Source organism: Polypterus senegalus, chromosome 10, assembly GCF_016835505.1.
Source record: "Polypterus senegalus isolate Bchr_013 chromosome 10, ASM1683550v1, whole genome shotgun sequence".
NCBI classification, from domain to species: Eukaryota; Metazoa; Chordata; class Cladistia; order Polypteriformes; family Polypteridae; genus Polypterus; species Polypterus senegalus.
Genome location: NC_053163.1, coordinates 18,083,338 through 18,110,474, shown reverse-complemented (window position 1 = coordinate 18,110,474; position 27,137 = coordinate 18,083,338). Strand labels below are relative to the sequence as shown.

At 43.6% G+C, this 27,137-nt stretch overlaps 2 protein-coding genes across 3 annotated transcripts in view; one reads left to right on the top strand and one right to left on the bottom strand.

Annotated features, from left to right (window-relative positions):
- Positions 1-258: 258 nt before the first annotated feature.
- On the bottom strand, positions 259-15,627 carry LOC120536841 (zinc finger protein 2-like). Its single transcript, XM_039765357.1, has 2 exons — positions 15,452-15,627; positions 259-1,974 (listed from the first exon to the last, which is right to left on the bottom strand). The coding sequence occupies exons 1-2, from the start codon at positions 15,591-15,593 to the stop codon at positions 452-454; spliced, it is 1,665 nt and encodes a 554-aa protein (XP_039621291.1). The 5' UTR covers positions 15,594-15,627; the 3' UTR covers positions 259-451.
- A 7,477-nt stretch (positions 15,628-23,104) lies between these two features.
- Positions 23,105-27,137, top strand: part of cbx6a (chromobox homolog 6a) — a 40,151-nt gene continuing 36,118 nt past the window's right edge. For both annotated transcript variants that reach the window (XM_039765359.1, XM_039765360.1), the window contains exons 1-3: positions 23,105-23,192; positions 23,495-23,538; positions 23,799-23,864. In XM_039765359.1, the coding sequence (XP_039621293.1) occupies positions 23,124-23,192; positions 23,495-23,538; positions 23,799-23,864 (179 nt within the window). In that variant the 5' untranslated portion in view covers positions 23,105-23,123. The remainder of the gene's footprint in view (positions 23,193-23,494; positions 23,539-23,798; positions 23,865-27,137) is intronic.

The following is a 27,137-nucleotide window of genomic DNA, read 5'->3' as shown; positions in this document are numbered from 1 at the left end:
CTACACATCGTTGGACCCTTGAGCAAGGCCTTAACCTGCAATTGCTTCATCATGAGTATGACATCAATGCAAGCTTGTCCTCCAACTTTCAGGGAAAAGCCTGGAGGTTGGTGTCAGGATTGGCACTCCAACCACTGTTCCAGTGTGGTGCTGAGGTGTCACCCATTGCATGGCTACAATCTGGTGGTTCGTCGTGTGGTAGGTGTGACAACATGCTGTATCAATGCTTGCTCCCAACCTCTCTCTCTCTCTCTCATTGTTCTATTACAATCTGTATATAAAATGAATTTTAAACCTCACCATTATATTAAACTTATTTTTCTTTTCCACTGTGAAATCTCAGGTGGAATCAGAGGTCTATAATATAGCACAAAATTAAAACATTCAGTAGATCCATCTTAGATAACTTACATACATTTGTTTAAATACCTCTTGAAAACATTAAAGTTTTTTAAAGTGTACTAGTGCCAGGCTCCAAATCTGTCGACATTTGCACATTTTTGGCTCCATGGTGAATTCTCTGGTGCTTTTTACAGCTTGAATTCTGGTTGAAAGTCTTTCCACATTCCGTACACAAGTACGGTTTTTCACCCGTGTGAATTCTCTCATGGTGCTTAAGGGTTGCTGCCTGGTTGAATGCCTTTTCGCATCTAGAGCACTGGTACGGTTTTTCTCCCGTGTGGATCCGCTGGTGACGTTTCAGTTTTCCACTATCACCGAATGCCTTTCCACACTCTGTACACCGGTACGGTTTTTCTCCCGTGTGAATCCTCTGGTGGAGTTTAAGGCTTTCCGCCCAGCTAAAATTTTTTGCACACCGATCACACTGGAATGGTTTCTCCCCCGTGTGAATTCTCTGATGCTGTTTGAGGCTCTCCATCCGGCAGAAATTCTTTCCACATTCTGTACATGGGAAGACTTTTCTGTTGGCATGGATTACCTGATGAAAAGTAGCTTCACTGAAAGCCAGTCCACTCTCAGACATTTTGTTCAGTTTTGGTTCAGTGTGAATTTTTTGATGCTGCTTAAGTTGTGCAGCTCTAGTGAAAGTCATTAAGCATTCTGTACACTGGTACGGTTTTTCCCCCGTGTGAAGCCTCTGATGGTGCTTAAGAGTTGACGCCTGATTAAAGGCTTTTCCACATTCGGTGCATTGATACGGCTTTTCCCCTGTGTGAATCCTCTGATGGAGTTTAAAGCTTTCCACCCAGGTGAAGTTCTTCCCACACTCGGTACAATGATACGGTTTTTCTCCCGTATGAATTCTCTGGTGGTGTTTGAGGTTTTGAGCCTGGCGGAACGTCTTCCCACATTCAGTACACTGGTAGGGTTTCTCCTCTGTATGAGTCCTCTGGTGTTGTTTCAGGTGCTGAGCCAGACGGAAAGTCTTCCCACATTCGATACAATTGTGTGATTTGTCTGCCATAGGTTTTTCATTACGTCTGTAAGTTTCGTTTTCTGTGACACTATATGCGTGTCTTTTATGGCCATCAAATATACTGAAAGACGTTTCATAGATGTGTGTTTTTACAGTTTGGCTTTGTTGCAGCTCGTCAATGCATTTTGCCACCATTGAATTACATCCCAACACAAGTTTATCTTCAGGTCGACATTCCTGATGGACTGAGGTTGGACTGCTCTGTGTAGTTCGTAGATGGGGCTCATTTTCATTATATACACCAAATTCATTTAAATGTTCACCTGCACGCTTCACGGCAATTACCTCCATTTTAATTACAGGAGGACATTCCACCTCAGAGTCACCTTCTTTAACAGAGATGAACTTCTCCAAACTAGTGTCCGTTTGCCCAACAAAATCCATCGGATTATCTTCTTGCTTGACGTAACCAGTTGAGTTGAGTTTCAGATTGCTAGCATCTGTACCTCTTTCCACTGCCAAACTGCCCACCTCCAAGAGACGAAGGCCAAAGTCAGACATTCCCTCAGCAGTTTGGAAAAGGAGGTCTGGATGTTCTGCGGTAAAAGGCGAAAAGAAAAGATCTTTACTGTCAGGAAGCCATTGTTTATCAGTGGTCTTGTGTGTATATTTGTTTCAATGTGGTATTCATTTTTAGTTTGCTTTGTTATTACAATGAACTCATTCATCTAAAATAATCGCACTTGAAAGGACGCCAAACTATTGATGTGCTTCTACCCTTCAATCACTGGTCAAGTCCCTGTTTTCAGTTCTTATGTGAATTACATTTCCATGATGTGCGATGATACTTTTCCAGAGGAATCTATTTAATAATATTTTAGCAAAAAAACATGCATGTGTTTTGCATGTGGTGAGCAAATTATTGGAAAACTGACATGAAGATTATGTGACACAGTTAACGTCAAATTTATTTTTTCTCCATCAGTGTTTTTCATATTGTTTATCGTTGTACAGCATCGGTCACTATTGACTGGTATTCTATCATAAACTTTTTTGTATATGTTCTTCATGAGAAACATAATAAGTAATATTTAAATAAAAATATCATTGTTTTGGGTGGAGAATTCCTTAAACAGATTTGAGTATCTGAAAAGTTGATGGGTGCACTGTGTTATCTTGAAGAAATGTGAACGCAATGAACATAACATGTTGTGATTCTAAGTGAATAAGCGAAAGCTATTGCATAAATTATAATATTTGCATGACTTACAAGGTGCTGACAGCATTTCATCTTTTGATGTGTATCATAACCAAAAAATATTTTTTTGTAAATAACATAAAAAGTGACAATTTCCCATCATTTTCACCAAGGAAGCATAAGCCTATCTGAAAATAAAATTGACAAAAACGATCCTGCTTCTATCGGTATGGAGGAATATTTTGCATACAATAAAATAAATAGTCAAATAAATAAATGGATTGTGACATATACCAATATGAAAAAACTAAATAATATGTGAGTGCTACGGTAGGCTGGCACCCTGCCCGGGATTTGTTTCCTGCCTTGCGCCCTGTGTTGGCTGGGATTGGCTCCAGCAGATCCCCGTGATCCTGTAGTTAGGATATAGCGGGTTGGATAATGGATGGATATGTGAGCATAAGTAATTAAATATGTCACAAAATACAGTGCTAGCAATTACCTAAGTTAAATAACCTTTATCATGATTGGTTGCATTTGTCTTTGTAGTTTAAGGTCTGATGAACTAATCAAAGCAATTTTGTGCTGCAACCTGTCAGCATTAAATGACTACAGGTCTTCAAATTAATGCAATTAAAAGGGTGCCCAAACCTTTGCACATCCCATTTTTTTTACATTTTTGTTTTATTTCATACAACTCCGTAATGCTACACTAAGAATTTTGGTCTGATAAACATCCCCTTTCTACATTTCTCTAGTAAAAAAAAAATATTGCCGTGTTCTTCTCTTATAAAGACAGAGCAAATTATCATGCAACCTTAGACGGGGGCCCAAACTTTGACATAGAAGTGTATATGTTTATGTTGTTTATCACTTTATACGTTCATTTTATTATTTATTGGTTTATTTCAGTGACACCACAGGCAACAAGAAATGTGCCTTGAAATGAAAACTGTCACTTCCACCCATCAGTGCTGAGAGAGTGGGCTCTAGCAAGTACTGTACTTTGATTGGCCAATTGTCAGTTGAATGCACATCATTCTCTGTCCCTGGAGTTCTGCATTTATAGGCAGACACCACACGTCACTAACAGACTCCTGAGAGGATGATGAATTTAGGGCTTCTTGAATTAAAGTAGTTGCTTTGTGCAAAAATTATTTCTTGCCCTCGTGTCCACCACAACTTTGAGTGTGCGCTTTGCTTGCCTTTGGAAATCCTGGTTTAAGCAGAAGCCATCAGAGGTGGGTCTCAGAATTTTACTTAACAAGTCAATAGGCCCTTGTATGCTGATGGATGAAAATTACAGTTTTCATTTCAAGGCATATTTCATGTTGTTTGCAGTGTCAGTGGAATGAATGAATAAATAATTGAATTAATACATACAGAAATAACCATCAAAAAGCATATGTGACCCACATTTAATTATTTATGCTCATATAGCATTTTGCTAATATTTATTTTTTTTTATCTCATTTCACAATGAATATATTTATTTTCCTATTTATTTATTTTATTTTGTATGAAAAATTCCTCCATATATTGGCTCCCAACTGTCCTTTTAGTTCTGACTCCTAATTTTTATTTAAATGGACAATCAGCTCAGAGGCCCGTCTACCATAACACACAGCCTAATAAGACTCTCTGCTGCCACCTACTGGGCTGGACCTTAAAAAGTAAATAATTCATATCTTCAGTTTCTAGATTGAAATAATAATAATAATAATAATAATAATAATAATAATAATAATAATAATAATAATAATAATAATAATAATAATTCTTTACATTTATATAAAGCTTTTCTCACTACTCAAAGTAATGTCCATGCGCGGAGGACCCAGGGCATAAACCCATGAATTCAGATAGGTTTACATGTATTGAGGAATCGACTTATGTTAGGTAAAGTCATCTTAAGATTGCTGCATAGTCATCTTCCTCCTGAATATTTGTAGAGCCTATTTCCATCTGGAGAAACAGGGCAGCAGGGTGAGGATTTTGTTTTTTTAACTTCATTAGGGAAGGTCTACAGGATGGTGGTGAGACCAACTGTGTTATATGGGTTGGAGACGTTGGCACTGACCAGACAGCAGGAGACAGAGCTGGAGGTAGCAGAGTTAAAGATGCTAAGATTTGCATTGGGTGTGCCAAGGATGGATAGGATTAGAAATGAGGACATTAGAGGGTCATCTTGGACGGTTGGGAGACAAAGTCAGAGAGGCGAGATTGCAGTGGTTTAGACATGTGCAGAGGAGAGATGCTAGGTATATTGGGAGATGGTAGGGATGGAGCTGCCAGGGAAGAGGAAAAGATGAAGGCCTAAGAGAAGGTTTATGGATGTGGTGAGATAGGACATGCAGGTGATGGGTGTAAACAAAACAAGATGCAAAGGACAGAAAGATATGGAAGAAGATGATCCGCTGTGGCGACTCCTAACAGGATCAGCCGAACAGAAGAAGGAGAAGAAGTGCATCCATCCCCATACAAACCAAATAGCTGGGTGACAGGTTCTGGATCAATGCACGCTGATGCTACCACTGTGCCCTGAATGATGAACTATCTAACTGGCAGACCACAGTTAGTGTAGCTTAAGAAATACATTTCGGACATGACCATGGGTAGCACAAGGGTTCCACCGGCAGCTGCACTGGCTCCCTTCCTTCTGACAGCATACACCTTAGACACTAGATGCAATACTGAATCATGTCAACAAAATTTTCCAAGGACTCAGCTATTGCTGGTTGTATCAGTGCTGGGCATTATAATGAGTACAGGACCCTAGTTAGGCCCGGCCTTAGGCATAGGCGAAGTAGGCGACCGCCTAGGGCCCCAGCGTCCGGGGGGCCCCGGATCGACGGCGGCCAGGCCCCCGGCCTGCCCCTCCCCTCGCATGTTTAAATCACGTGGGCCAGCAGGGGCGTGTCCGCATGGGCGGCTGTCTATAAAGCGGAGCGGTTTGAGTCAAGATCTCTATGGGTCGAACATTCACATCAGTGAATCAGCCCTCATCATCATTCGTCGAAGAAGAAAGAAGAAGTCAAGATCTCAAAAATCCTTCCACCTCGCAGCTAACTACTCCGGGCGAAAAAGGGACGCAGGGTGATGACCTCGTAACATTACAAGAAAACATCTCCTTGGTCTAATTTTCACGCATTTTACAGAGCTTCCAGGGGGGCTCCACCCCCCTCAGGGGGCCCCTGGACCCCCCTTTCACCTAGGGCCCCATAATACCTAAGTCCGGGCCTGCCCTAGTGGAGGACTTTGTTGAATGGAGCAAACTAAAATGGAATACAGTGACATTGCCAGAATCACTAGATACTAGTGGGTAAAGAGGAGCATAGTGATGGAGGAAAGCACTGATGCAGTCCAGAGTAAGGCCATGTAAAGCCTGATAGGTCATTAATACACTGCTCAAAAAAATTAAAGGAACACTTTGAAAACACATCAGATCTCAATGGGAAAAAGAAATCCTCCTGGATATCTATACTGATATAGACTGGGTAATGAGGTGCAACCTGGTGGCATTGGATGGACCAAAACATAATGTCCCAGAGGTGTTCTATTGGATTTAGGTCAGGAAAGTGTGGTGGCCAGTCAATGGTATCAATTCCTTCATCCTCCAGGAACTGCCTGCATACTCTCACCACATGAGGCCAGGAATTATGGGTGCACCAGGAGCCACTGTACCAGCATAGGGTCTGACAATGGGTCCAAGGATTTCATCCTGATACCTAATGGCAGCCAAGGTGCCTTTGTCAAGCCTGTAGCGGTCTGTGTGACCCTCCATGGATATGCCTCCCCAGACAATCATTAACACACCACCAAACTGCTCATGCTGAATGATGTTAAAGGCAGCATAATGTTCTCCATGGCTTCTCCAGACCCTTTCACTTCTGTCACGTGCTCAGGGTGAACCTGCTCTCATCTGTAAAAAGCACAGGGCACCAGTGGTGCATCTGCCAATTCTGTTATTCTATGGCGAATGCCAATCAAGCTGCATGCTGCTGGGCAGTGAGCTCAGGGCCCATTAGAGGACATGGGGCCCTTGGGTCACCCTCATGAAGTCTTTCTGGTTGTTTGGTCAGAGACATTCACACCAGTGGCCTGCTGGAGGTCATTTTGAGGGCTCTGGCAGTGCTCATCCTGTTCCTCCTTGCCCAAAGGAGCAGATACTGGTCCTGCTGATGGGTTACGGACCTTCTATGGCCCTCTCCAGCTCTCCTAGAGTAACTGCTTGTCTCCTAGAATCTCGTCCATGCCCTTGAGACTGTGCAAGGAGACACAGCAAACCTTCTGGCAATGACACATATTGTGCCATCCTGGAGAAGTTGGACTACCTGTGCAACCTCTGTAGGGTCCAGGTATCGCCTCATGCTACCAGTAGTGACACTGACTGTAGCCAAATGCAAAACTAGTGAAGAAACAGTCAGAAAAGATGAGGAGGGAAAAATGTCAATGGCTTCCACCTGTTAAACCATTCCTGTTTTGGGGGTCATCTCATTGTTGCCCCTCTAGTGCATCTGTTGTTAATTTCATTAACACCACAGCAGCTGAAACTGATTAACAACCCCCTCTGCTACTTAACTGACCAGATTAATATCCCAGAAGTTTCATTGACTTTATGCTATACTCTGATTAAAAAGTGTTCCTTTAATTCTTTTGAGCAGTATAGAATGTTACATTCAATCTTTTAAGACATAGGTAGCCAGTGAATAGCAGAGCAAGATGACTCTGATGTACTCAATGATGTTGATTCATGTAAGGTCTTGTGCAGCAGAGTTCAAGAGCTGTAAGAGCAAATTAGAAGGGGCACCCGCCAGTAGGGAGCTCCTGAACTTGATGAGGGATGTAATATAAGGATGAATATGTTTATCAGCATTAGTAAAGGAGAGGAATGAACAAACACAGGATATGTTATGGAAGTGGAAGTAAGAACGTTTTTTTAATGTGATAAGTGTGGGTCGAATAAGAATGGGAGGAATCCAAAAAGACACCAATATTCTTTGCAATAGAAGGTCTGGTGATTTCAGCACCAAGTGTGATTTAAAAGGAACACATTTACTTAAACTAACAGTTAATGCCAATTAGCATGGCTTCAGTTTTGTTGCAGTTTAATTTTAAAGAGTCATGTTCCATCCATGTTTAAATTTTACTAAGGCAAGTTGTGAGCTGAGAAATCTAAGAGAAACTTACTCTTTTAACACAGAAACAGATTGGAGTACCATCTGCATAAAAATGATAACCCAGTCCAAAGCTAGAAATAATATGCCTGGAGTAAAGCATGTAGATGAAGAACAGAAGGATGAGGACAGAGCCTTTAGGAACTAGTGTGACAGGTGCCTAACCCCAAACCTAACCCTTATCCCAATGTTAAAATTACCATCCAGAACCCTTAGGTAAAGAAAATAAGGAGAAGAAAAAGACAGAGAGGAAAGGGATACATCAAATCAAAATTTTCAACAGATTTTAATACAAGGGGACCTGAAGATGGAAAAAGCCCAGTCAAATTAGTGGCGACAGCCCATGCATTTCTGGGCACTCATGGGGGGCCAGAAACAGACGGCTCAAATTTGGACAAATGTGGATGGAACCCATGGGTACCCTGGCCTTTCCCTAACTCCTAACTCTAACCCAGTTGTTGGCAAGTCAACAGACATTTACCAAACAGTCATCTAGGACTTAAAATACTGGAATGCATTGATAAATAGAGATAACCAGAGTGTTCTCCATTCTAGACAGTAGAATATCATGCTTGACAGTATCAAATGCTGGACTGATGTCTAACAGAATAAATATGGTTTGCATAGAGTCTGCTGCCTTAAGCAAATCAGTAGTTTCACAGCTGTGTTGTGCTTTGAACCCAGATAATTCTTTTTATGTGTCTATATGTGCCTTGTGAACATTATTAAGATGATGATCATTCTTATTACAGTACTAGGGGGTTCTGCCCCCTGCTTGTTTAGCTCACCAACCCTCTGTGCAGGCACTATGCGCTAGTCATTTCTCGGATCTGCTGCTTGCGATGAATAGCGTTGTGCTTTTGGATAAACACGGTTATCAGCTCTGTCTTTGATAGCTCTGTCTTTCGAAACTATATTGCTGACAATTCGTCACATGTTGGGTTATTATATATGTGAGCGTGATCTGTCGTATTCATATAGAATATATATATATATATATATATATATATATATATTGTCACGCACGCGAGTAGGAGGCAGCGGATTGATTCGATAGCACCTGGGAAACCATTAGCGCCAGGGAATGGCGGGTATTAACTTTCTCCCTCTGCTTCCTCATAGAAAGAAAGACCTTCCTGCACCATAGGCCTGGATTGACCGCAGTGCGATACTTCCGCCCTTCCTCCGCCATCTTGCCCTGACGCCATCCTTCCCATCCTCCCTTGCGGTCCTTCCCGCATTCCTCCACTTCGGCTCCTCCCCAATAAAATGGCCGCGACGCCAGGAGTCGGCGTCGCGATATGAACTGTTTGTTTATAATTTTGACCTGTTTTTTGTGTGTACAATATACGGGCCGGAAAACCCCAACCCTTGCTACTGTCTCCTCGGTCCTTTACAATCTGGCGAGTCGGCAGGATAGAGAGATCCCGGAATGACGGAGGGACAGGACCTCAACACGTGCTGCAGGAATGAATGACCAGCTCCAGGCGCTGCAGCTGCGCAAGCCGCCACCACCGGGAGCTGGAGGCCACGAAGGCCAGGTTAGTGGAAGCCCAACGGGCGAGACCAGACCCGCCCAGGCAGCCGCCTCCTATAGTCCGATGGGCCCTTCGAGGACGCCGATGCCTACCTGGGCATGTTTGAGAGGGCGGCCACCCGAACGAAAGTGGCAGCGGTCCAGTGGCGCCCATCTTGGCGCCATACCTGAAGGACCAGCGCCTGGCCTATTATGACCTCCCTGAGGAGGAGGCCGCTAATTACGACCTCCTCAAGCCCAAATACTGGCCCGCTACGGCATTAGCCCGGCCAGCAGGCGGCGAATGGCGGAACTGGGTCTTTGACCCTGAAAAGCCCTTCGCGCCCAGGCGCTCGAAGTTCTGGGGCAAGATGGGCCGCTGGCTACGGCCAGAGGCCCGGCGAGGCGGAAAGTGGTCGAGCGGGTGGCCTGTGAAGGCCTGGTCAATGCGATGCCCAGTTCCCTCGCCCAGCAGGTCCAGGACGCTTATCAGAACATGTCGGGCCTCCTCGACGCCCTGGAGCGCCAGTTGGCGGTCCTCCGACTTGGGGGTCAGAAAAGCCTGCTCGCTGGAACCGCAGGGACGGGCGGCCACCCCGAGCCCTCGACGCGCTGCAGAAGCGCCAGCCAGAGCCAGAGAGAGGCCGGGTCCGCGCGCTGTTTCAAGTGTGGCGAGACCGGTCACCTGCTGCCAAACTGCCCCATCACATCGCCCGGAGCCTATGGACTGCAGCTGGACATCCGGAGAGGTATTGTACCCGCCGCATCCCTTGGCGAGTCGAATACGGGAGTGGTGTTGCTAAATGGGCACGCCGTGGTGGCTTTGTTTGATTCCGCAGCAACATTACCATTGTTGCTCGCCGCTTTGTCTTACCGCAACAGTGGTTAAAACAGCATTTGTTGGTCACCTGTGTGCATGGGGGACTAGGTCATATCGTTCGCCACTGCTATGTCACCTGGAAGGGGAACCAATCCAAATGACGGTCGCTGTGTTACCTGACCCCCTTCCCAGTGATTTGGGACAAGACTGGTCTAAAAGAATCAGCGGTAAGCCATTCGCCGCTCCGGGCCTCGTTGGATCTTGTTATGAGGGGAAAAGGCACCCCTCCCCGGCCTCCACGCCGTGCACAAGGGCAGGCCCTATGGGCGCTGGTGTCTCGGGGGACCTTTCCGTGGCTACGGACCTTGACCCGAAGATTCCGCGGAGAAGGGACTAGCCAGGAACTCTTCCCGGCCCAGGCCCCAAGACTCCTCGCGCCTGGACCATCAATTTCGGTCCACGCCGCCTCCTTTAAGAGGGAGCAGTGGAATGATGACTCCCGCGCTTTGCCCGAATGCGTCGTTCTGCCTAACAGCTCAACAGCGGACGGATCCACACCGCTGGAACCCTTCTTTGTCCTTGAGAATGATCTGTTGTACCGAAAGTGGCTACCCATGAGGGCGAGGTGCGGAAGTTGTTGCTAATTCAGCGTACCTTCCGGGCGGAGATATGCGAAGTTGGCACATGCTCACCTCCTAGGCCCACCTCGGGCGAAAAACACTGGAGAGGATTAAGCCGCTTTTACTGGCCTGGGATCAATGAGGAGGTCCGGCGGTTCTGTCAATCCTGTCCGAGTGCCAGACCCGCCAGATTCCTAGGAGGGACCGTGCTCCTCTAGTCCCTATTCCCTCGTGGACATCCCCTTTGAAAGGATAGGGGTCGATTTGGTGGGACCCTGGAGCCCTCAACCCGTGGCCACAAGTATATCCTAGTCATGGTGGACTATGCCACCCGGTACCCAGAGGCGGTTCCCCTGCGCCCGCTAATACTAAAAGCATCGCACGGAACTGGTTAATTTGTTTTCCGCGCGTGGGCATACCCAAGGAGGTCCTCACGGACCAGGGTACGCCTTCACTTCGGATACGCTCAAGGAGGTAGCCAAATTACTGCAGATAAAGCACCTGAAAGCGCCAGTCTATCACCCGCAAACTGACGGGTTGGTCGAACGATTTAATCAGACGCTTAAGCAGATGCTCCGCAAGGTAGTCAGCGGGACGGCAGGAACTGGGACCAGCTCCTCCCGCCGTGCTTTTGCCTACCGGGAGGTACCCCAGGCCTCTACAGGCTTCTCCCCTTTGAATTACTATACGGGCGACAACCCCGGGAATCCTCGACATCCTAAAAGAAGGCTGGGAGGCCGAGGCTCTTCCCTCCTCTAACATTTTAGAGTACGTGCGCAACGCGCGACCGACTCACAAAGATCAGGCCCCTCCTAAAAGAGCACGTGACTCGTGCGCAAGCAGCGCAGGCCCGGTGTTACAACCGCAACTCCGCCCTCAGGGAGTTCCGCCTGGGACCGAAGTTATGGTGCTCGCCCCGACCTCCCACTCGAAGCTGCTCGCCACTGGCAAGGGCCTTACGAGGTTAAGGAGAGAAAGGACTGCCGACTATTTGGTGAAACAGCCCAATCGTCGACCGAAAGTGAGAGGATCTATCATGTCAACCTGTTAAAGCCCTGAGAGATAGAGAGGAGCTCCCAGCTCCCGTAGGTCACTCTCCCTTTCGCAAGCACAACTGCCCTTAACCTCGGCGAAGAGCTGACCCCCAAGCAGCGGCAGGAGTTAGCCCAAACACTCCGAGCCATCCCGAGGTAGTGAGCGAGTCACCCGGCGGACGCGCTGATTGAGCCGCGATATAGTCACGGAGCCCGGGTAATCGTCCGAGAGGCCCTACCGACTCCGGAGGCAAAACGCCGCAGAGGTCGAACTGGAGGTGAAACGTATGTTGGACATGGACATAATTGAAGAGAGCCATAGTCCCTGGTCCAGCCCTATTGTCCTCGCCTCCAAGCCAGACGGCTCCTGGAGGTTCTGTAATGACTTTAGACGCCTGAATCAGATCTCCAAGTTCGATGCCTACCCCATGCCCCGCATTGACGACCTCCTTGAGCGGCTGGAGTACGGCTCGATATCTGACTACCCTTGACATGACAAAAGGGTATTGGCAAATTCCTTTAACGGCATCCGCAAAGGAGAAAACGGCCTTTAGCACCCCTAGCGGGCACTGGCAGTACAAGGTCCTCCCATTTGGGCTGCACGGGCCCCGCGACCTTCCAACGCCTGGTAGATAGAGTGCTGAAGCCCCACCAGTCCTATAGTGCCGCTTACCTGGATGACGTTGTCATCTATTCCGCACCTGGGAGGAGCATCTACTGCAGGTCGCAGCTGTCCTCCTAACACTGGCTAAAGCCGCCTCCGCATAAACCCCGGAAGTGTTTTTGGATTAAAGGAGGCCAAATATTTAGGCTACCTCGTGGGACAAGGACAGGTGCGCCACAGAGCTCCAAAGTTAAAGACATCTTAGAATGGCCCCGTCCGAGTACCAAGAAACAGGTGCAGGCTTTCTTGGGGCTTGCGGGTTACTACCGCCGGTTTGTTCCCCGTTTCTCTGAAAGAGCAGCACCCTTGACTGACCTGACAAAAAAGGGCGCTCCCCTATACGTGGTGTGGACCGACAAAGCAGAACACGCGCTCAGTGACCTAAAGAAGGCCCTAGCGCCGGCACCTGTGTTACGGACGCCCGATTTTGGGCTCCCGCTTATTCTCCAGACCGACGCCGGACACAGGCCTGGGTGCCGTGCTGAGCCAAAGCGCCGATGGTGTCGAGCACCCTGTGATGTACCTTAGCGGAAACTGATGGACCGGGAGACCCGCACGCTGCAGTGGAGAGGGAGGCCTTGGCCATTAAGTGGGCAGTGACCCACCTCCGTTACTACCTGCTGGGTCGCGAATTCGCTCTGGTGACTGATCACGCTGCACTTCAGTGGATGTCCCTACACAAAGAGTCGAATCGCGGGTCACCAGGTGGTTCCTGGACTTACAGCCGTATAAGTTCACTGTCACTTATCGGCGGGCACCCTTCAGGCCAATGCCGATGCCCTCTCTCGATTCACGACCTCTCGGTTAGGTCCGCCCGACCTGACGGTCCTGGGCTAAGGGGGATCGTGTCACGCACGCGCAGTAGGAGGCCGGATTGATTCGATAGCACCTGGGAAACCATTCGCCAGGGAATGGGGGTATTAACTTTCTCCCTCTGCTTCCTCATAGAAAGAAAGACCTTCCTGCACCATAGGCCTGGATTGACCGCAGTGCGTACTTCCGCCCTTCCTCCGCCATCTTGCCCTGACGCCATCCTTCCCATCCTCCCTTGCGGTCCTTCCCGCATTCCTCCACTTCCGCTCCTCCCCAATAAAATGGCGCGACGCCAGGAGTCGGCGCGCGCATTATGAACTGTTTGTTTATAATTTTGACCTTTTTTGTGTGTACAATATACGGGCCGGAAAACCCCAACCCTTGCTGTCTCCTCGGTCCTTTACAATATATATATATATATATATATATATATATATATATATATATATATATATATAAAAACACCAAGAAAAATTCCCAGTAATAATGTTGCCTAGCCATAACTTTGAAGTTCAAATCTAGTTCAAGCTTCTCAGACATCCTGGACATTTGTTATTGCATTCATTCATTCATTCATTATCAGAGTCTGTACTGATGGTATCAGGCACAAGGCTGAAGCAAACACTGGATGAGGTGCCAGTTCATTACAGGGTACAATTACTCACAAATGGCCAGTTTAGATGCACACATCTTTTGAAGAAATTTAAAGAGTCTATGGATACACTCACTGACCCATGGGGAGAATGTGCACACTTTATATCGCCTCAAATGCAGGACTTTGAATCAGTGAGGACAGGGTGGTGGAGTGGCAGCTCTGCTGATTCACATCTACCATGTTGAAAAGAGAGTCACTGTCCTGGCTTATAATTAAATTTCTTTCTTTATGTGTTGTTGGTCCTTTAGTTATTATCATTTACATAAGTGTGGTTATTTATTCATTTGTATAATTATGTATTTGCTTAATTAGTTATCTATCTGTTTTACTAATTGTTGGTTTATATGCGTGGAACCTTGTTTTGTTATGACCCTTGTGTTTTGTGAGTGCCTCCCCAAGAGGCGTGGCCACCTGTCAATCTACATTAAGAGACTGCTACCTGCCCTATAAGGGCTCATGGGAATTGCAGTCCATCTGTGGTACATTGTATGTGCTTGGTGGTTGGTGAGTTTCCCTTTTTAATTTTTCTTTTTCTTGTGTTTACTAGCTTTTTGACTCTTTTTGCTTCTGTTTTGGGGATTCTGTTTTTTGGATAGGGTTTTGGTTCTGGTTTGATTAGGACTTCATTGTTGGAAACTCCTTTTACCTCTTTTAAGCATTTTGTTATATTTTCTGATTTTTCTAAAATAAATCTCCTTATGTAAATAAATATTCTTTGTTTGCTCTATCATCCACACCTGGAGCCTCTGGTGAGGCTTGGCTATAATTTGTGAACATTGCTGTTATTTTTGAACTTTCGAAGCTAAGCACATCTTTGCACCATGTGGGTCAAAGCCAGTCACTAGAGTAGGAGCTCCTGCCAATTTTGGGTGCACCATCTCTGGGTGTTCATGTGAGAATTTCAGCCTGCTTCCCAGGCTCCTCTTGGAGTCCTCACATTACTTTGGCCACTTCAGAAGAGTGCATCGAAATAATATCAGCATCTACATTAATTTCCTGGATGCTCTCTGCAAAGAGCTTACATTGTATCCATGTTGGTGTCCTCCAACAACACAAAGACATGAATTTTTCATGTTAAATTAAACCTAGTGTGAATTTGTGTGTTCACCCTGTGATGGACTGGTACTCTGTTCTATGATTGTTTTTTTTCTTTGTGCCCTATCCTTGTTGTGATACACTCCGGTGATAATGCCCAGAATAGGTGGGTAAAGAAGATTAATATATCAGTGAGACAGCAGCACTAATAATGCACAACTGTCCCATCCTACTTGTCACCCCAGTTTGCCCTGAATTGTCTAATACTGCATAAAATAAAGAGAAATGAAAATGGTTGTGTTGGGGCATGGGACCACAAAAATCAATACAATCTCCAATTGCACAGCTGCACTAAGACATATTATGGGCATTTCTAAAGAAAGAAAGTAGGAAAGAAAGAAAGAAATGTTTTCTTGTATCATGCGTCTTACTGCTTAAGTTAGATTATTTATTTGGAAATTCTGCTTCTGGTATCAAAGAACAGTCTAACCCCATGAACAGTGTCACCTGCTCTTGCTCTCTATGGGAATGTTACACGCACCTTGATCTACACACCCAGGTATCTTTGCGCTCATCTTAATTTCGTCGCGGATGCCAGAAGAAGAAAGAACATCTGACATAGCAGGAGATGAATTGATTGACCTGTAATCTGTAGTTTCTACCGTGCAGTCGTGCAGATCCATCTCCCTTTTTAATTCAATTACTTCCTAGTTAGGGTAGCACGGCGGGATTGACGCCCCGGGTTTTACAGCTAGTCTGCATTCAACTTTTAGAGCCCCGGCCTGTTTTGTTATATTCAACAGCTGATCTCTGCGGCATGCTGTGGATCGCGACGGCGCCTTGCCTTTATAGCTCTGATCTCCAGGCACGGCTCTCGTCTCGTGTCGGAATACTCGTAGCTGCTGCTTTAGACTTTCGATCTCTTTTTCATAGGCTGATATCCTGCATGCGAAATCAGTAAATCGCTTCTTCAGAAAGCCGTCATATTCGGACATCAGAGACCGAGCAGCCTCCATCACCGCCTCCTCGATGATGTTAGAGACATAGCGGGTGCGTACGCCCCCTATTTTCCAGCCTCCAATCTCCACTTCTGCACTGTTTACTGCACAGTTAGGAAGCGGTTCTCTCGTAGTCTCTTCAAGTTTACGAAGGACATTGCGGGATGTCGCTTTCGCTGTCTTCTCGATACTGGAGGCAAGATGGTCTTTCATTTCTCTGCAGATATTTTCCCCGTCCATGATAATGGCCCGATAGCTCCTTTATTCCCCTGGGAAGTATCTCAATATGAAGAGAGTAAAAGGAGAATGCAGAAAATGAACAAATCGTTATTGTGTCTCATCACGTTTGGGGGATCGTCCAACCCGAAATCTCCGCATGAGCACAATTGTTCTTTTCCAGTTACTCATTATACACGCCGAACTCTCTCTAAGCTGCCAATCATCAAAGACAGGAGCCCGCCTCTAACAGGACACAGCCAATTATCTTAGCTCAAGAAGACAGAGCAGTTGCAACGCGCACCGATAGGCTAGTCAATTAAAGCCCGCCCAAAACAAAATAAATTGTATCCATGCGCCCGAACACATAGATCCAAATCTTATTATGTGATATCATCTACTGTTAAATTCTGCTCTGTACTTGTAATATTTTTATTTTACTATTATATTGTATTGAGTAGAACTTGTGTTTTGTTCGGTGTATTGTATTGTATTGTATTGACCCCATTTTTTATGATACCCACTGCACGCCCAACCTACCTGAACAGGGGTCTCTCTTTGAACTGCCTTTCTCAAAAGGTTTCTTCCATTTTTATCCCTACTAGGGTTTTTTTTGAATTTTTTCCTTGTCTTCTTAGAGAGTCAATGCTGGGGAGCTGTCAAAAGGCAGGGCCTGTTAAATCCAATTGCGGCACTTTTTGTGTGATTTTGGGCTATACAAAAATGAATTGTATTGTATTGTATTGTACATAGATCCATCCAGCCGTCCGCTATCCTGACCCTTTGAAGTTAGCGAGTTCTTTACATTTTTCAGTTGTTTATCCTCTCTGCACTCCTGTTATCAGCCCACATCACCAAAGATGTACTGTTTAAGGTTAATTGGCTAGTCCAAAGTGTCCAGTGTGAGTGTGCAGGTGGGCTCTGTGATATATGGACCCCTGACGACCCTCAATTGGAGGAATCGGGTCTAAGAATGCTACAGTATTTTAGTTTGCTGCATAAATCATTTGTGCACATTTCTTCTTCTATAATATGCTACTGTGGCTGTTCGTTTGTCCAGGATTTTAAATCACCTGTAGCTCACAAACCGTTTGACCGATTGACCTGAAATTTTGTACACATAAACTACATGACTTCTAGTATCCGCTTTTGGGGTGATGATTGACCTCTAAGGTTATTCCTTTTTTTATTTTTATCTAACTTTATTTTATTGTAGAATCAACTCCCGGCAGCGTTTAGCAGGTCGGCAGTGCGGCACATGCGCGTACAGGCGCCGTTCTTATCCCTACCACCTTCGCCATCACTTCCCCTAACTCTTTATATCTTAAATCATTCTTGAGGCAGATTGAACACTTAAGTACCAGCTTTCGTGAAAAATTAAGGAAATTGTACTGAGTAATTCCAACAAAAACACTGACTTAATCAGTTTTAATGTAATAAGAACAGAAGAAGCGGGCTGTTAGAGTGGAGAAAAGAAGAGCTGTCCAGGAAGCAGCAAGCGCATCAACCTCCGAGCAAACGAATGCTAAATGTACAGAGAAAGAGGATGAAAACTAGGAATGCTCAAGTTAAGTGTATTCAGCGCCGCTACTGGTATTGTATAATACTGAAATCCTTTTTTGAGACCTGTACCTCAGTACCTACTGTATAATTTACTACAGATAATTCCTCAGGTTGTGCTTGAAAGTTGATCATTTGCACAATTTTGATTTTTGGGCTCCAGCTTCCCCGTGACCCAGCTCAACAACCAGGCATGATACCAAATAAATAATACAGGCTTGTAAAATTAAACTCATGCAATTTTTTTTCAATTGAGTGTTTTTGAGTGTGAATAAAATTTGAATAGAATTTTCTATTATGTCACATTTAAATACAAAATTGAAAAGAAATATAATTAAAACTAAACAAATTACATCATTTATTCATGTATGCCATATTGTCCTAAATCAATGTAACAGGAAAATATTAAGTCAAACTCAAAGAAAGCAACACTACATATCCATTGCTTTACAAAGCGTCTCTAGTTTAGGCTTGCATTTCTTTGTACGCTTTTTCTGGTGTATCTCTATAATCACCCAGCAGTATTCCACTATCATGCAGGCGTTCCAATGTCCCCGGTACATTCTTCCCAAGGCCTTGATATCCTGATGGATTCTTTCACCCTGCGAATCCAAATAGTGAACTTTGAGACTTATGCTGCTTACATTTTGCACAACGTCTTTATAATTTGAATCTTTATTGTTACTTAAATAGCATCTTTGAATATACTCCTCTGTTGTTGCAGGTTATTCATCGCACCATCAAATTCCGCACTGGAAATCAGTTTTCTAATATCAGATTATCTACCCAACACCAGATACTATCCAATCTGCACTGAACATCTGTGAAGAGTATGCGTGTCGGCTCTTCAAGAGACAACATCCAAGAAAACAGCAGGCCCAGACAGTGTCTCACCCTTCTGCTTGAAAATCTGTGTTGATCAACTGGTCTGTCTTCAGATGGATTTTTTAAAAAATCATTAGTGCTGTGTGAAGTTCCCATGTGCTCCAAACTAGCCACAATCAACAAGCCTAGAACAGGACTGAATAACTACAGGCTTTGATATCTGTGGTTATAAAAACCTTTAAGAGGCCACTGTTTATCTCACGTGAAGGACATCACAGTTCCTCTGGTGGACCACCTTCAGTCTACCTACCAAGCAAACAGGTCAATCTAACCTCAGGAAATCCCAGAAACGTCTGGCACAAATCCATAGAACAGGTTCCATCTTTTGATGGAAGTTTGACAGACTACTTCATTAAACCAAACTTAATATAATGCAGTGGTAGCAGCACTTTATCTGGATCCACCAAGCCGGGTCTGATGATATTTTAGGCACCAAACTAAAGGTTTTTGCTAGCTGGCCTTTCCTTATGAACCCAGTGTAAATTCTTGGCTCTTCTGTCCCATACATGTTAACTTTATATGCCATGACTGCTGACCCAGTAAGAAACACAGAACCTTCAGGTCCCCATATGTGAACCAATGGTGCTCATTGTTGTTCCTTTTCTTGAGAAGATTTTGAAAGGTCTCGTGGATTTTTTCTCAAACACACAGAATGAGCAACACATGTTGATGTGTATCCCTTACCTTTATGAATGTAGTGAGAAGTCTTGTCTGAAGAAGGGGCCTGAGTTGCCTCGAAAGCTTGCATATTGTAATCTTCTTAGTTAGCCAATAAAAGGTGTCATTTTGCTTGACTTCACAATACATGACTACATAATGGCTAACACAATACAACACTCTAGTATTACCGTTATGAAGAAGTACTCGCTTTAGAAGTCTTTTAGGTATGTCTATATTTACCCTTCATTCTTCTGCACTGTAATCTCTGCCAGGTTTTTGCACTAGGTGAGTCCATGCAGTTAGCCAGGGATCCATCTTTCTTGAAATATCCTGCAAACTCATTTTCTCTATTTCAAGAGAAACTTATGTCTACATGTAATATGTTTTTATATTTTAATTGGAACCCCAAGAACTCGGGAGCATCTTTGGGAAGGCCTCGATCTATTGCTAAATCATGAAGTTCATCATGAGAGAATGGCTGTGGCTCATTGCTTGAACATATTGGTACAAATTCTTCATTGTCATCTGAAGTTCTTTCTCTCTCTCTGAGTGAGTTTCGACAGAACCCAGATGTTATTGCTGATGAAAGATTAAGAGAAACAATTTCTTTCAGATTCTTTTTGGTATATCCTTGAATTTTGCAGGAACAGAAATAACAATCACCGCTATGATTTTTGGGTTTCCTCCATTTCATTGGAATACAAAGAACAACCTCCTCTTTCTTATCTTTTGTCTATTGTCTTAGTTCCTCAGCACAAATAGTACAGACATTGTGAGGGATCCATTGTTTGTCCTGGTCACTGTTATTCCAAAGAAGGCGTAGTGTGCTTTTATTCACAAAATCTGTTCTATTTCTGTTTTATCTTTTTACTACAAACTTCCACAAACATAATAAAAAAACATCAGGATTGTTCACATACAGTAGCTCTAGTGACTGTAATATGAATTATACAACATAAAAAGAAAGTCGCCATTAATCCTTTACAAGTGCACTGGCCAGCTGATAGAGTCACACTGATGCCTGTTTGCTACACTGCAGTGAAGGGGAAGGACAGGATAGGCCAGACATGCTGCATCCTGCTTCTGGGTCAGGCCCCGGGCTCAATCCCAACTATATTCTGACGTTATTTTTGAAGAAAATTATCTTTTGTTTTAAACATAGATTTTTGTATCAGAAAAATATTGAATTCAAACAAATTATCAATAAAATAAAATGTTGATATTAAATTAATTATAACTAGGGGGCTTTGCCTCCTGCTTGCTTTGCTCGCCAACCTGGGGTTGTGCTTCGTGCCAGCAAATTTGCATCTCTGCCGCTCACGTATGTGGATTTCAAATTTCACCAAACAACAAACCTTTTAATTCTCACGGACAGGCCTCTTCATTAGGAAGAAACATTACTTTTTTTCCCCTGATGGCAACACAAATTGGACGATCTACAAGTCTCCAACTTAAAGTTTGAGTCCGAACAATATTTTCAATCTCTTTTCGCTGTTCCATTATTTCACCGAGTAATAATTTCTGTTTGTTTGCACTAATACGATCTTTACTATCCTTTGTTTGAGACTTTTAAATTTTCGTACTTCCATTATCTCTAACCTGCTTTGCATGTGTATCGCGCCTATGTTTTTTTAATTCTTTACGATGTTCTACTTTGTCATCTACTCTTTGTCTTTTATTTCCGGCCCCAGGTGTGGTTAAATATCTTGGCACAAAGACTCGTCTCACGGGACGTGCAAGTGTCTCTCTGAGAAAATCATGTCTCGTCTCCTTCCAAGATAGGAAAGCGATTAAAAGAGTTAATAATTAATTTTCCGAATAAATGTTACATGATGGAGAAAATGTTATTTTTTGAATTCAGCACCTAAAAAATATAAAAATCACATGAAATGTATACCTTTGTTATTTATTCATCAGTTTTAAAGCCCACCCATTCACAGGCCACATGTGTCCACACCTTCATTTCTGTGGATGATGGGAAGAAAACTAGAACACCCTGAGAAAAACCGATGCGTACACTGGAAAAACATGCAAACACCACACAAACGGGATCACTGACATCTGAGGTTCGATCCCGGGGAAGGGGAAGCAAAGTTACGTACGACTGATGAGCCCCAATTACAGTGAAACACGTGTTGTGTACTCTTTGTATTATTTGGCAGGTAATACAGCATATAACATGTCTATGATCTGCTTCTGGCAAATGAGGGGGCATGGTGGATGTTTGCTGACTGGCTGACCAACCAGAAGCATTACCTGGTAGGTGACCACATAAATAATCAGATTGCAATCAGACCTGTTCATGTAATATTCCAATCTAAACCCTGCCATGTAAGTAAACTAGTCACTGTCCCGCCACGTTTGAGGCTTTGTTTGAGGTTCTGTCGCCACAAGGGAAAGGGAAGGTGTGTACACCTGATGAGCCCCAATTAGGGGTGAAATGCATACAGTGTACTCTTTCTATTATTTCGCAGGTGCTACATATATATAATTTAAATACAGATATATGTTGCATGTCTCACTACAAGGAAGCTGAGGTTTATGTATTATGTTCTCCCCGTGTCTGCAAGAGTTTCCTTTGGGTGCTCCAGTTTCCTCCCACAGTACAAAGACATACAGGTTAGGTATATATATATATATATATATATATATATATATATATATATATGTATATATATATATGTATATATATATGTATATATATATATATATATATATATATATATATATATATATATATATATATATATATATATATATATATATATATATATATAGACATAAACCCAGCATATGCAAACTTAAGAAGAACATATTCATAATAAATAAAATGTTACAGCCAATACCCCCCCGACTCAACTCCCCCCACCAAATCCCCACACCTAATTTTGCTATATATTACCTTTGATTCTTGTATGTCTCAGCATTATCTTCTGATGAAGGCTCCTGGCAGGAGCCGAAAGCTCAAGAATAAAAACTACTTTATGAAACGTGATTCATTTTTTCTCCCTTTGTGGATCTCCAGCTGCTATATATATATATATATATATATATATATATATATATATATATATATATATATACAGTATGTAGATGTATATATGTTTTAGATTTCTTATTCATATTTATATTGCACACCCTGTCTTTAGGATGGCACCATAGCAGCGCTGCCTCCTTTCAGTAAGGAGACTAGGTTTCATGTCCTGGGTCCTCCCTGCATGGATTTTGCTTGTTATCCCCATGTCTGTGTTGATTACCTCTAGGTGCTCCGGTTTTCTCCCACTAACCAAAAACTTGCTGGTTTGGTGGACTGGAGATGCTAAATTGGTCCCATTGTGTATGTGTGTGTGTATTTGCACTATGATGGACTGGGGTCCTGTCCAGGGTTTGTTCCTACCTTGCGCCATATGCTATGCTAGCCCAGATAGGCTCCAATGTGACCCTGGATAAGCAAGCTTGGAAAATGAATGAAAAAATGTGTGTGTATATATAGTTAGCTAGTAAATGACACCTCTCAATTACAACATATTCAGTACTATATTTACAAATACGTTTTAGATTTCTTATACATATTTATATCGCACACCCTGACCTTAGGACTGGTACTCTAATAAAGGAAATGACTAACGTACAAAACAGTCAAACATAAAGTGGGAAGTTTTCAGCTTAATTTCTGAGCAAAGACAATATCAAGCCCCATTTTTTTTTTCTTTTTGGCGATTTCTGTTTACAGTATTTATGTAACGTTGTGTCAGTCCTGGAGGAAAAAGGCTTGCGGACGTCACTTCGGCGAGTTCAACGCTCCTCCCCAACGTCCCCCTCCCTTCCCGGCTGGGGTTTCCGCGGCGACGCAAGTCACGTGGGCATTGCTTATTCTGGTCTGTCGGATAGAAGATGGAGCTGTCTGCTGTGGGGGAGCGAGTGTTCGCCGCCGAGTCCATCATGAAGCGACGGGTCCGCAAGGTGGGGCGAGGATGGTCCGGGGCGGGAGAGGGGGGCGATAAGGAGTCAATACATTGGGCCGGACGGGGGGAACGAGTGGGTCAAGCTGAGGGGAGACGGGAGGCACAGGAGAAGAGAAGAGTAGAGTGGAGTGGGGTGGGGGGAAGAGGAGAGGAGAGCAGAGCAGAGCGGAGAGCGGGAGGGGGTTTGACACCAAGCTGGCAGCAGCAGTCTTGTGTTTATTTGCTTGCATACGCACACTGGCACAGCGTGCAGTCTCGTTCGGGTAACCTTACTTTTGTTTCGGTTTTCTTCCTCTACAGGGTCGAATTGAGTATTTAGTCAAGTGGAAAGGATGGGCCGTCAAGTGAGTACACACTTTACACGGTGGCGGGAGACAGCCGCTGCCGCTGTTCCTCCTGCCTCTGCTTTAGTCGCAGTCGCCAGTGTGCCCCTCTGCTTGTGGTCGCTGCCCGCCTGAAGTGGCTCCCTTCCTGTTGGTACCTCGTGCCGTGCGATTGCCCTGCTTTGCATCTGCATGCTCGTCCGCTCGCTCGTTTTGACAGCAGTTGGCGCGTGAAAATGGCAGTGTTTTGTAACGTGCTTCTGCATTTGTCCAATGCGCAGATACAGCACCTGGGAGCCCGAAGAAAACATTTTAGATGGCCGCCTGATCTCCGCCTTCGAGCAAAAGTAAGTACCGTTGTCGAGGGGCTTGGCGCGCGCGCGTGCGTGTGCGTGACCGGCCTCCCGCCTGTCTTCTGTGTGCCAGGCTTGGTGTTTGTGTACATGTCTCCTGTAGACCAATGGGTGGGCAAGGGGACGGCCAGTGCACAGTATAACCTCGTACTCACGTGTTCATATCTGTCATGCCCGTAGCACACATGCACTAGGTAGGACCAGCTGTGCCAGACAGACACAAGCTCTAGGAGAGACCCTGCCCCGTCTTTTTGACACATGCGCTCAGGGAGACCCTGCACCCGCCTCTTTGACACATGCACCAGGAGAGACCCTGCAGTGCTGGTTCGAGGCGTGCACCAGTTGATAATTTGCTTTGCTGGATTGAGATATATTATTACTCACCCTGGTAATGCCAGTGCCACATATGCACCAGTACAGACTGTTCTGTACAAGTTTAAAACGTACACCAAAATCCCTGCTGTTCCAATTGCACACATACTTCAACATAAATAAAGCCAAAGGGGACTTCAGAGGATACCCAACATCTAGTTTCAATCAACCAGAGCAAATCAGTCTATGTTTAGTACCTGCGATCAGATGAAGATCAGCTAAGTATAATGGCAGAGCTTATGTTATACCAGGGGTGTCCAGCTCCAGTCCTGATAGCCTGCACTGGCTGCAATTTTTCATTCTAACTCTTTACCTAATCAGTGACCAGTTTTCACTAATAATGAACTTCTTTTCCCTTCATTTTAATAGTCTTGTTTTTAAGGACTCAGTCCTCTGAATTTCATTCTTTCTTTCTTCATTAAATGACAGCCAGACAGAAATGAGATGTGAAGCGAGCCAACAGATGACCAACTAAACTTGGATTAGTTTAGTGAGAATCTGATTCTTGCTGTTAATTAAACCCATTATTTAATGCTGCTCTCATTCTGCCACAGTAGACATTTCCAGAACCGTTGATTTTTCACTTTTTTTTTAAGAACACCATTAAAATGTTTTGGTGACCTGATAGATCAGTGTTTCCCAACCTCGGTCCTGGGGACCCTGTGTGGCTGCAGGTTTTTGTTCCAACCGGAGTCCTAATCAGTGACAACACCTCATAATACTGATCTCATGTAATTAGCTGGTATTTTTTTTTTTCTTATTCTACATTCAGAAAAGCACAGCAGCATGATTTTTACATTTATAAGACATTTAGAAATATTACTGATTTTTCTATAGATTTAAATGCTTAACTCTCTTTTGTTGATTTCATTATATTTTGCCCTTTCTCTGTGCAGTTTTTCCCCCTTCATTGTAATCTTATTAATGACAATTAAAAACGAGCAGATCAGACACGCAGGCAAAGAACACGGAATAATCAAAGGCTGCTACTTTGGGGTTAGACCCACTGATTAGTAAATAATGGATTGATTAAATAATTAGAACACCTTGAAAAGTAGAATGAAAATATTGTTTAAAAGAAAAAAAGACATCATTCCCATATAACTGCTTGGTACATTTTAATATTTTTTTTTTTTTTTTTTACCAAACTTAGTTAGTTTTCTAATTTCTATATTGTTCCCAAAACACAGAATTTGGGAAATAACACATCACTTAATTGGCTCAGGAGTCCAATTAAAAACAAAAGCTGGTTGGAACAAAAACCTGCAGCCACAAAGGGGTCCCAGGACCGAGTTTGGGAAGCACTGTGATAGATCAACCTTACGGAGATTGTCACTTTTCTTTATTTTCAGATATTGTGTGATGGGCACAGGTGAGCTGGTCATGTTGCGGCTCGTTTTGTGTCTCATTATTGTTTGGCTGCTGATTAAAGAAAAAAGAGACAACTAAGGGGCCCGAGTCAAGTTAGTTAAAACTAAAGAGAAAGAAGTTCATTAGCAGCAAAAACTGGTCACTAATGAAGAAGATGGTTAGAATGAAAACCTGCAGCCGCTGCGGCCCTCAGGAATAGAGTTTGACACCCATGTGTTATACATAACATTGGGTAGTCCTTTATGGATTGTTGATTAAGATTTTCATCTTCTAGATAAAGCTTTTATTTTTGGTTTACATAGATTTCTTGTAGTAAATACATATAGACATCTTCTCATAACCACTTGATCCAATTCTGGGGCACCCCGGGCCTGATTTATTAGTACTCTGGAGAGGGCACTAGTTCTTTGTAGGGCAAACACACCCACATTTACTCCTACAGGCCCTAACTTATAGTTATTGATTAACCTAATCAGAATGTCTTTAGGAATGTGGGAGTATTTAGAAGAATCCTTATACAGACCTGCCAACCCTATGCAAACATCCACCAGGTATGGGATTCACACCCAGTGTCAGGCAGCTGTGCAAACCACTGAGCCGCTGTGCTGCCCATAAACCTTATAGATTGGTCTAAATGTATTGCAGCTAGTCGCTGTGCTGACAAGGAAGCATTATTCTTTTTTTAATGTATGTAAGGTTGTCTATTTTCTTCTATTGATTAGTAGATAGCTGCTGAGTCTGACTGTCAAGTAAACATTGAACATGGTCAGTGTGGGGCGAGTCCCTCATCAGATACTGGACAAGAATGCTTATGTGCTGCTTTTTTTTTGTTGTTGTGCATCATTTTTGAAGCTTTTTACTTTGGAATTTGAAGTAGATCTATTGAATAGTTTCATAATTGATTTTTATATCAGACAATGTTTATAGAATTCAGATATTGTATAATATCAAAGAGCTTGATTCATACACGTGTAATATTTATATGTAATGGTGTGATAATGTTACATGGAGAAAATATTACTGACTCCACTCTGCAGTAATAGTAGGTGTACTTCTTCACCTTGAGAGTGGCGAAAGTAATTGTAGATCATTCAAATGTTTATTATTTATTTTAAAATGTTTTTATTTTGGAATTTATGACAATGATCAGATACAGTATTTTGTTACAGCCCTAATTTGAAACCCTGCTTCCTTTATTGCAATCACTATTTGTGCTCAACGTAAGACAGCCTTTAGTTTCATCCCAAGCTAGCCATTTAGTTTTGTTTTTTTTTCCCCCTAGCTGATAAAGAGCGCTGTGCTTAATTGCTTATTTTTTCCATAACAGGAAAGGATGATTTCTCTGATTAGTTCAACTCTATTGTCTGTACACAATGATTACAACTGAGTGATCAACTGATGCACTATTTATAGCCCCGATATCTACTGTTTGTTAATAATTCTTTCTGTAGTTGCATTGATGTCCATTCCCCCACTAAATCGATGGTACACCCACAAATTCACGCTCCACTCTCTTAATCTGTA

Excerpts from the sequence above, each read along its gene's own strand:
- LOC120536841 (XM_039765357.1), bottom strand. The coding sequence starts at position 15,593 with ATGGATCTGCACGACTGCACGGTAGAAACTACAGATTACAGGTCAATC. Across the intron at positions 1,975-15,451 it reads ACCTGGGTGTGTAGATCAAG|AACATCCAGACCTCCTTTTC; the intron begins GTGCGTGTAACA and ends CTTTTACCGCAG.